This window comes from Stegodyphus dumicola, chromosome 1 (assembly GCF_044657685.1).
Source record: "Stegodyphus dumicola isolate Sdum_Otavi_A_Nest chromosome 1, ASM4465768v1".
Classification (NCBI taxonomy): Eukaryota; Metazoa; Arthropoda; class Arachnida; order Araneae; family Eresidae; genus Stegodyphus; species Stegodyphus dumicola.
In genome coordinates this window covers 250,126,760-250,138,538 of record NC_140768.1, presented here as the reverse complement: position 1 = coordinate 250,138,538, position 11,779 = coordinate 250,126,760, and the positions used below count along the sequence as shown (strand labels likewise).

At 29.8% G+C, this 11,779-nt stretch overlaps 1 protein-coding gene across 2 annotated transcripts in view; it reads left to right on the top strand.

Moving 5' to 3' along the window:
• The first annotated feature begins 287 nt into the window (after nt 1-287).
• LOC118188933 (CUGBP Elav-like family member 4) overlaps nt 288-11,779 on the top strand; it is a 495,200-nt gene continuing 483,708 nt past the window's right edge. For both annotated transcript variants that reach the window (XM_085827258.1, XM_085827251.1), the window contains exon 1: nt 288-545. In XM_085827258.1, the coding sequence (XP_085683384.1) occupies nt 332-545 (214 nt within the window). In that variant the 5' untranslated portion in view covers nt 288-331. The remainder of the gene's footprint in view (nt 546-11,779) is intronic.

Below are 11,779 nucleotides of genomic sequence, written 5' to 3'. Positions count from 1 at the left end.
ACAGAGGAAAGAGAGCAATTAGATCCATTGGAGAGCACTGGATGAACCATGGATGTATCATAATGATCAAAGATGTTGAAAACTTTGACAGTTCCCGGCGAGAATGTTGTCCGAGGAAGACCCTTAGGGAGGTGAATATCTCCCCGCATCGCTTGCAACCTGAATCGCTTTGATCCTGCCGACACCACAACCGATACAAAAGGCGAGATGTAGGGTGCGGGAGGTGGGAAGAGGCCAAAGATCTGTTCCTGAGCATGCGCAGGGAAGGGGGCGCGCCGGGCAGAATCCCTCCAGCGCGTGCCAGTGAGCGCGTGCGGGTTGTCTGACCAACATGGCTACTTTGCAGAATGGGGTGGCGGAACACAAACACCCGGCGAGTTGCAGCCCCAACTGCGGTCCGGCAAAAGAGCAGGACGCAATAAAGCTATTTATTGGTCAAATTCCACGCAATCTTGACGAAAAGGATCTAAGACCTTTGTTCGAACAGTTCGGCAGAATCTACGAGCTGACGGTCTTGAAGGACAAGTACACGGGCATGCATAAAGGTAAGAAATTCCACTGTGTTGCGTAATCCTCATCCGTCCTCGTGCTCCCCATTCGAATGAACGCGGGGATGTTTCGCAAGTCATGCGTGCTGCTGAAGCACATTCCTCAGCACTGCACTTTAACATGCGTCGCTCTGGGTGAGATCCTGTTCAGCATTTGACAAGTGTTCTTTGAAAAATATTTATATATTATACACATTAGAGTTTCGTGTATATTTAAAACCTGTCCTAGATCATGATGTAGTTGTTGTCAATGAAATAACATTTCATTTTACATTCTTTAGGCTTTACAAAATGTTAAATTGTAAACTTGATTACTTTGAGATATTGAAGTTACACAGATTTACAAATAGAAACACACTTTTGTTTTCAAGAAACAATGAGTTCCCTGCGAGCTGCGCAGTTGTGTAAACCAAGTATAAATCAAATCGCAGTAGAAATTCTTTTCCGTTTACGTGTTATTCTCAGGATTGCAGTTTCTTATAAAATATATTTTTTAAAAACATCTGATGTATTACATACTTCTGTGACTTGTATAGTTGAACGTTTACTCTAAATCTCTACTTAAAGACAATCAGATTATTCTGCTGCCCCTTTATAGTATTCAGAGGCTTTTAGAATTCTTGAGCTGCTGTTATGCTAAAAATTTCAATTGATCCTACTATAACTGTACAAATTTCAAGTAAATCACAGAGTCATGGAAATCTTTTCAATTAACATCAAATGCTGCATTAACTCAAAGGTATTGCACAACATATATTAATCTGGTATGACGGAACTCTTCTCTTTAAAAACTGGTTGGCTGTCTGTAATTAATTTATGCAGAAAATTTGTAATAACTGAACTTGTGTGACGCATTTCATAACTGCCGATTTTAACTTTTTATATAATGTAAAAGAATTCGTTTCACTGCTAAAAAGAAATTGCTATAGCTTAAAAATCCCCATATTCGCAATTTAAATGATATAATTTTAAGTATTATAGTTATAATATGACTGTGCATTTTATTGCGTCATATGATTGACACAGATGATTTGCGTAATTCATATAACTTAACATCATTTAGTATGGTGTGCAACCAACAAGAAATTAAATTGATTAATGATTCAAATAGGAATTAAAGATATCAAACACATAAGATTTTATCGTTATTATATAGATTATTGACACCACAAGAATGCTTGACATGCATGACTACTTTTGCATCATACATATAATATTCTGTCTTTTAGAAAAATGTAAAAACGTTTAGTTTTAAAATAAGAAACTATTTAAATTAGAAACAATTTATAGCCTTGTTCAAAAGTTTTAAATTGAAATCTTATAAACATTTTGCACCAAATCTAGAAGTCATTTCATGAAATCTAAAAACATTTAAACTTCCTAGTTAAAAGCGTTTTTTAGAAAATCTTAAAAACTGTTTGCAGATATGAAGACTAATAATTTGCCTTAAAATATTTTTCCCCACTAAATTTTTTAGAATAATTTATAAATATTATTCTAATAATATTTATCATGATAACTGAGACTTTTCATGTTGAGTTTATCAGTAGCAAATTCTCAGTTCAAGAAACATAATTTTGTGTTTAAGCATGTCTAAAATTCGCAGCGAAAGCAATCTTTCTCACTAATATTTACACAGTCAAATTTAAACAATACAAAATTTAATGCTCTTCCATTTCCATTATAATGTTCTTCTAAATGATACGTTTTATCAGGGGTAAAGCTATATATCTGTAAACATCTGTCAACTACTTATTTGCTTGTTGAAAAATAATGTACTTAATATTTCCTTGAAAGCTTTACTTAGGAAAGGTTTTGGTATTTAAAGTTTCCTAAACGAAAGGAAATTAAATTATGAGTAATATTTATAAATTGTAATTGAGTGGAGAAATTAATAAACCGCAATTTCTTATTATATTTACGTATACATATACATATATATATATATAACAGTTGCCCTTTGAAAGAATCATATTCATCGGTTTATTACAAATTTGTGTGATAATATTTGCATTTATATAATCAGTTTTCAAACTTACGATATACTTACTCAATATATGTGAGTTACTTAAGAATTAGTGTAATGATCAGTGGTTGAGTTCTAACTTACCCTAACTTTATATAAACATGAATGTTAAAAGTAACAGGTGTATCTGTCATTCATTTTATTTCAAAATATGTCGTATGTAATTATATATTTTTCTGTTTTATACACAAACTAATGTGTTTTAAGAAATAGTTTCTTTAAATTGAAATGCTATCGTTTAAATTACTTGAGTATTTTGCTATGATTTCAGGAACCGAATAAGTCTCTAACTGCTTTCGAATAATAAATAATTCCCAGCTTCTTGCCAATGTTACCTACCTTGCGAGATTGAACTAATGTTACAAATGAGAACATATGATTAATCATAGTCTTTACCCATTCATAGTGTTGTAATGTTTTATTGCTTTTAGATTATGCGTTCGTGTATTATGATGTATGTGAAGGATTAAAGAAGTTATAAAAAGATCAATTATCAAAATTAATAATTACTCCTCAACACTAATGGGTCAAGTTAATCCTGGAAGAGACATATAACAGTCAATAATATTGGTTTAAATTTACTAAATTAGTAGCATTTAGAATTTAGATTTAATTCCACATACTTCTCTTTTACAATCACGAAGTTCTAATGTAATATGTCAACAGTTATCTGGCTCCTAAGCGAATATTATTTCCTAATAGTGATTAGGTTGAATTGCTTCTTCCTTCATTCTTGGAGGAAATGTGAAACATAAATAGAACTATGAAAGGTTGCTTGTAAAGTGCTTGTTTATTTCCAGTATTTATTTTTAACATACGTTTTGTCTTAAAGGCTTTCTTCCAGCACTTAAAAATTTACGAATCTCTAAAGACAGCTTTATATAGGTTTCGAATTCTTTTATAGTGGCTCCTTTTTAAACATTCAGTTGCAAATTGAAATGTTTGCTGCTTTCAGTTTCACTAAATAGGCTTTCAATGTCATTAACAGTCTCTACAAAACATAGAAAAACAGCCATTCATGTGAATAATATGTTACATATATCAGTGATTACCTAACACTGTAGAAAACTAATCTTCTTTTAACATTGCCCTTCAGAGTTACAAGAATACAGTAAATTTGGTACATTATTATACTGTCATTCACTTTATTACCTGTGTAAATTTACATTTCATAATTTGCATATCAAAAGCAGTATTATAAAATTATACGAATAGTATATATTTATCTCAAGGAATTATTAAATAAGGTATATATTTGAAGAAAGAAGGACAATAACAAAAAATATTTGGCAAGTCATTTTACTATGAAATCTTGAAAGCATTGAATAAAATTATTAATATGAAATTTGTACTATCACATAGATATATAATACATATATTAATACAAATAAAGGTGCATTCTTTATTTTGTTATTATCTCTCAACTATGTACTGAGCATTAATGTTGTTTAAACTGGAATTTTGAATTTCGAATTTTTCTTTTTAATTAATTACTCAGTTTGTGTACATTATGTAGTAGCAAAATGATTATTTCTAAAACTAATTATTCAAAAAATTTTCCAAGTAGTATAAGGAAATGTTGTATGAATGATAATTTTAAAATTCAAATTTTATTCTTAAAAGAAAGTTTGAAGAATTTATTTCATAAATTTAATTATTTGTTATACTATTCTTTTTCTTTCAAAATTTGAATCAATTTAAGAATAATAAACATGAATTACTCCGGCCACTGTTCGGAATACTAATTGTAATTTCAAAAGAACTGAATACTAAATGGCAATCATTACAAAGGCATTCATCCAGATTTTTCTGAAAAACTAGGAAACTGTATTGTTTATTTAAAAATAGAGGTTATTGCAAGAACAAATGATAAAATTTTAAGTATGCTATAATCCAGTGTTTCAAACTGGTGGCCGTATGTAGATCCGAAGCAATATTATGCCACCCGCAAGTACGTTTCAGTTATCTTATAAAGTCTCATTTTTATTTTCTAACAAGTTATTTTAAGTTACGTTGCCTTCCTCTGAAGTTTTTTTTTTTTTTTTTTTTTTTCATTTCCCTCCCGGAATGTAGATTTCCAGCGTCCGCGATATTCAAATTAGGTAGAATGAAGGAAGTATTTTAAAAAAAAGTTTTGGAGAGTGAAATCAGGGTGTGCTCTGCCTGCTTGAAGACCACGTTGCTAACTTTGATTCTCTCGGTTAGAATTCTGTTGCATTGAGTTATTCTTGCCATTTGGTTTATTTACGCCGACTTCGGTGAGAGCCAGCTTGCTTGCTAGTTATACTGTGAAGCAGTTAGGATATACTTCGTTAATTTTAGTTTATGTATTATATCTGATTTAAACAAAACGTGTTGGCATCTGTAAGCAAGAGTTATTGGAGTCTGTTAAATTTATTTGGATTAATGAAAGGGTCCTTTATATCCTTTCCCTGTCTCTGTGGTATTTATAAGACACAGTGAAAAGTCTCTAACTGTACTTCTAGAGTTCTGGTCTAACTGTATGTTTCTTACGAAGGCCAAATCTTATAATATATTTGTTGTAAAGATTTTAGGATTTTAATTATTTGAAGTTCGAGTTTACATTACTTCCTTTACCATTAAAAACCAACGTGAATAACTAACCGGAATATGTTTGAACTGAGACAGTTAATTATTTGTGCCATCTAAATACTATTAAAACACTGAAACTGTAGATTTTAATTAAAGTTTATTTGTACTTGTCAAAACAAAAGCACCCTCAGTCAAATATTTTACCATTAAGATGGTTTGGTTTGTTGGTTATGGCAAAAGAAAAGCAGGACTGTCTGCCTAAAGGAAGGGGTAGCCTTTGTGGCTGACTTTATAGGGAGACTGGCTTCTATACACTTTGCAGAGTGGAAAACTACGAAAACGCCCATACACCCAGCTCATTTGCTTGGAATCGAAACTACCAGCGTTCAGCTATCTTACCTCTCGCAGCTGGTACACAATAGAACAACGTGACTGTTATAATGCTTAACATTTTTAAATGAAAGATTTGATTATAAGAGTATTTGCCATACTTTTATCTCTAATTAGAGTCAATCCGTTAATCAGTTTTACTTATACACAATGTATATTTTTTTAAGACACTTTAAATGTGTCTGCGTAAAAAAGAGTAATACTGCACGAAAAAGAATAATATTTATTTTAACTTAATATTCCCATCACGCCTTTTTAAATAAACTAAATTCTATTGTATAGTTCAAAACACGCATATTTATTTGCTTCAAAACAATAGACACTGCTTTAAAATACTTATTGCACTTTTTTCTGGTTAATATTAGAGTTCCCTGTAATAATATTGCTTTCATTGCAATTGCGTATCAGAATATTTCCCTTTAATAAAGATTAATTCGTCTAAAATTAACTCATCGCATGGAAGTGACAATTTGTTCAGTAATTTCCCCGGTCTGGTCTAATATGTAATTATATCGTTTCTATCCCTCCAATGCATAAGTAATGTTTACTCAATTATTAAAACTTTCCAGTTAGTTCCTAAAAGCGACTTTCCTAATTTAAGTGAGAATGTAAATTAATGTGAGTTCTAGGAGCAGACAAATACTTAAAACTATTTCAGACATAATTTAAAATAACTAGGCATTTGCAAAACTTAATCATAACTCATAAAAGTGCTGCTGAATTAATTAAGCGAATTATTACCTTTTTTACATTAAATATGTTTGCATATCATTCTTTTTTTCGATACTTTCTTGTCAGCAAGAAATATTTTAAAGTATTTTTTGTATGACTTTCTATAGCATGAATTAAATGAATATACATAACAGAACTTTGAATTCTTACTTAGTAACATACTAAGCTAGTTTGCAACGCAGAATAAAAAGCACAATTTTTTCGTCTGAAGTCTGTTGTTTACATTATAAGGTACATCTCCCGCTTCCCTAGCGGGCGTTCGTGGTGTAGTGGTCAGCACACTGAGCCGGTATTCAGAGGTCCTTGGTTCGATTCCCAGCGAAGGCGGTTTCATGTTTTTCATCTTTCTTGCTTTTCCCCTCAAAAAAAATTCTAATGTCTCTATCGCAATTTTTATTAGTCTAATTAAAGAAAATATTAGGTACTGTATATGGGCATATATCAATATGTCTGTCTTTTGCTTGCATTTATTTACAATGCGATAATTATAATCACCTTGGAATTTTTCGTTTTTATCTACATCATAAATTTTATTAGCTCTCTGGTTTTGAAACCTGTGGAAAAGAAATAGTAAAAGGAATTTACAATATTCCTTAAAATATAAACCAAAAGTTATGTGTAATTTAATATATTGTATATAAATTTACGTTAAAAACGTGTAAAGCCATACAATTTTTTGCTTCACATTTTATCACTGGAAAAGGTATATAAAGTCATAATTCAGATCTTTTAATAATTCTTTAGCAATTCTAGAATTAATCATATATGTGTTATTCATTTTCATTGACACTAAAGCAAACACATAAAAATAAATTGTCTTATTCTTATGATGTATCTAATAAAGCCGCTTTTCTAAAGTATAAGGCATACTATTATTTTTCTATTGGCCAAAGCATTTCCTTCTTAGCAATTCACTGGAATTGACTGAGCATCGATCATATAAGAAAAAAGGCTTTTTGGAAATAATTAAAATTTTAAGAAATGATTGTTATTTGTGACAAGAGATTCTTATAATTTCTCTATTAACGAACAACCACCAATGTCATAGTTGAACTGTGTACAATAAGCCAAAAAGAAGAGATAATTTAAATTTGAATTTGGTGTGACTTAACAACCTAAAATTGGATAAAAGATAAACTTTAACTTACGCAATCAATAGTGCCAAAAATAAAATAAAAAAAATAATATCTTTACTGCGAAACAGACATTTACTACATTTACTGACCTTAATACTGTTGTAAAAATTTAAATACATGTTCAGTCACACAGAAACTTAGGCAAACACTAATGACCTGATGACATTCACGAAATCTTTCTCGAATTATATTGCACTGAAAAAGTCTTGATTTATCGCAAGAGTCATCAATAATTTTTCGATGAACTGCCTATAGACTATTATAAGACTTAAAGGATCGGAAACTTCCCAACTATTTTTAACCAAAATACACTGTTTAGTCGACCTCGTGTCACGAAGCAAAATGACACAAAGAACTTGCTTCTGGATTCAATTCTGAATTTGAGAAATATTGATTATCCGAAAGAAGTTTGACAAAAGAAAAAAATCTGCGAAGGACAAATATTAAAGAATTTTCACGGGTTAATCAATGGCATAATTCTGCTAAGACATGCTACTGGAAACGTTTCCACTGAATCGGCGAGACAAGAAGTGGCCAGACATGTATCGCATCCTACATTCACAACAATATCTTCAGTTCCTAAGTTTAAGACAGATAGCAACCCCCAAAACCGGTCTATTTATAGTCGTTTTAGCGAGCGCCCATTGCAACAGTCGACCTGGAATAAAGAGGAGAAAATGTGAGGACTTTTCTATACATCTATAGACCCTTCATCATTTACAATCCCACTCAGAGTGCACTACAGCTGATTACTAATATTACCCATCTGAAGAGATGTGAAAGAACACTATAAACATAACAAAGCTTTATATTGAATATCGCCGGTATTGAACTCATACCCTTAATTTCGAATTGGCAGTTAACCTATGCTAATCATCATACTGTCCATAGCACCAGAAAGTATTATAAGATTAATTTTTTTCCTACTTACTGAAGTGAAAGTTTCTTAGATAAGTTGAAATTCAATAAATGAATTTAGAATTTTCTGAAATTTTATTTAAACTGAATTTCGACTAGTTGTTTTACTAACAGAAACTCGCTACATTATTTAGTACAAATTAAAAAAAAAACTGGCAATAAATTACAGAGCAAAATATATTTTCTAATTATTGTAAAGAAGCTGGAAAAGTCTGTGGACAGAGTAAGAACTTAATTCGAACTCGAGCAAGTAAATCCAGACCCTCTGTAAAGTCTGTTTCTTCTTCTGAAACCTTTTTTTTTTAGAGAAAACTGATGTACAGGTAATCTTTTTTTCTGACGCTGCGTACTGTAGTAGTTATATTGGGTTGCTGTCTGTTGTATTACATGTTCCCAATATTCTAGTAAAGTTCTTGGCGTTTTATGCAAACGTTTTTATCATTGAAATGAGTTGCAAGAATTTATTTCAAATCTGATAAAAATTATACAAGATCGCACTAAAACTTCAAAAATACCCATACAGTAAATTCAATACATTTAAGTGATTTAAAAATTAAATATTTTATTACATATTTTCACTGTAAATCATTTAGGTTTTACGGAGTATTCGTAGTTTAAATTCTCAACTAAATAGTTTTGATTATGGCATTACATTTGCTGATTTTTTTTTTTTTTTTTTTTACTCCTCTAGATGTCGATTTTTTACTCAGCAGCTTCGTGGTGGAGCTTCTAATTATTATTATTATTATTATTATTATTATTATTATTATTTTATACTTGTGCTGATCTTAATTACATTTTTGTCAAAAATTCATTGCTTAGGATGCAACGCGAAGGAAAGCAGTCTTCAGTGAAAATGAAAGTTTATAATTTCCTAATTGGTTTACAAGAATAAGCTTAAACTGCATTTTATTCTAAATTCGATTTTCAAATTAAAATTCTTGCAAACTTTGTTTCAAGTAAATGCGGGGAACCTATAACATCGTATAAAAGAGGTATAAAATTAAATTTAGTGGTATTTAGAAGAGGCACAAGACACATAAAAAATAAGAATAGAAAATTATTTATTCCTATAATTAAACTTATAAAACAGTTCAGAATTTATTTATCAGAAAATATAGATTTAGAAGAATATTGGCAATGAGAATACCTTTTCATAAAGATTAGACATAATTGTGTGATATTCTGTTAAGTTTTAACTTCCTGCCTTAAACAAATTAAATTATCCAGTTTCCCAAATTGAACTATTGACTCTTTTAAAATTTTATATTATTATATTTTACAAATTTAAGTTACATCCTATTATTCCTAATCCAATAATATCGTATATTACGCCACATTCGTAGTCTCAAATTATGTATAATTAACTTTGTCAAATATATAAGTAGAAAGTAAACTTTTATGGCACAATAATATGATTTGTGATTCGAAACGAAATTTTAAGCAATCTCTTTCATCCATGGCCTAAACCAGTATAGAATAAACACATTTTTAATCTTACAAAAGTTTTCTTCTTTAGTGTTATGTTTAGTGAGCCAAAAAATTACTTTATAAATCTCTATTTAAATTCTTAAGTTCATTACTTAAATTCATAAATTTAATCATTTAAAATATATTCTTTTAAAACTAATTTTTCCAAAAATATTGTACAGAGACTGTAGTTACGTGAAGAGTATATATGGAGGTCATGATATAGCTTTTGATGGTACTGAACTTTAGAATTATCAATAATGTCGTTAGGGAAAGAGGAATTAAGAAATCATTTGTCATTGGCCTTCTGGTGAAAGACAACCGATAAAAGCATCAAATCGAAAATCGATGCTTTCACCTCTTAGTAGGGGACAATGCATTTCTTGTTATTATATCTTAAAAATAATGCACTTATGGACACCATTTGACATTTTATTGAAGGATATATTTTCAAAAACAAATGCAAGTGATGTGTTTTTGATGTTTTGGAGACAAAGCTTATTATTATCAGCATGATAATCGATATCTGAGTGGAAAAACTGCAAACAAAAATTCAATTTATTTTTTTTAAATTTCTAATAGTATCGGTGAAGCGTATTTGGATAAACACAGTGTTTTGCTTTGAGATATTGGATTAATTTCAACTGTCTATTTCAGATGCTATTTTCCGAACAGAAATACTTGATTACTATTGCCAAATGTAAATCACTTAATGACGAGTTGCCTCATATGTTTCCATTTCTTTCAAAATGTAATAATAGTAGCTTATGTGCTATTACTAAAATTGAAACTTGTGGAATTTTATTTTCTTTCAAATTTGGGTTAGAACCACATATACAGAAGAACATTTAAATTCAGGAAACATAAAACCTTTCTTTTATCATCCATATTGCAACAGGAACATGTTGAGCAATGTAATAAATGATCCATTTAAAAGATATTATTTACTTGATAATATTTCGATACACTGTCATGAGAAATTAATATGAAAGTTTAATATTTATTACTATCTTGTCATTTAGAGGGTATAATTGTATTACTAAGTAAAACTTTCAGTTCCTTTAAGGTTACTTGTTTTGTTAACATTTAGATATCAAAGCTGCTGAATATTTCCTAAAACTCTATATTAAATATCGTAGATACACAGCATTTGTCATAGATACATGCTATAGACTGCGTAAAAATTAAAATGTATTGTTAATGGAAAAATCCTTTATCAATACAAAGATCAAAGCTTTTTTATGTGTGTGTATATTGCTGTGTTTATTTTAATATTTTGCGCACAAAATAAAAGTGCGGAATCCTGTGAATATATCTATTGCGAAGCTCTATATTTTTCAGAAGTGTTTGATTGGCTATGATTGATAGGAAAAGAGAGAATTATTTTCATGTAAAATATAAATTAAAAAATTATGTTCTTCCTATACTTATTAAACATTTCGAAGAGACATTTTTTTGCACACTTTCAGGTCTTTTTTTTTATTTTTGTACAGTGAAACGGGTAATAGACAAACTTTCAAAATTCCCACAATAAGGTTTTATTGAAATAAGTATGGGAACAATACTTTTGGCTTTTACAATGAACCCGATAGAGAAATTTTCCTGCTTAATTTATAAAAGTATTATTTAAATATTTTTAAAAATAAAATTAGACATTTTAAGCAAGTAAATATACATTTCTTCAAAAATAATAAAAACTTCCTCTTTATGCAAAAATGATGCATCCTTTTAATCAAAAAAATTCTTAAGAGAACTAAAGCAGCTTAAGACGAAAGATTGAATATAATAAATAAACAGTAAATTGACACGCAAATTTCAGTCAAGTGTATTATGTAGAACAAATTATTAAACCAATATGAATCTAATACATTCTCCCCAGCAAGATCCTACTCCAAAGTACGAAAATAAATTAATTTATAATAATAAACATAATAAACGATCAAGGGTACACACTCAGAATAATATTAAACTTTCAAAGCAAAGATACCAACAGTTCAAACAAATTG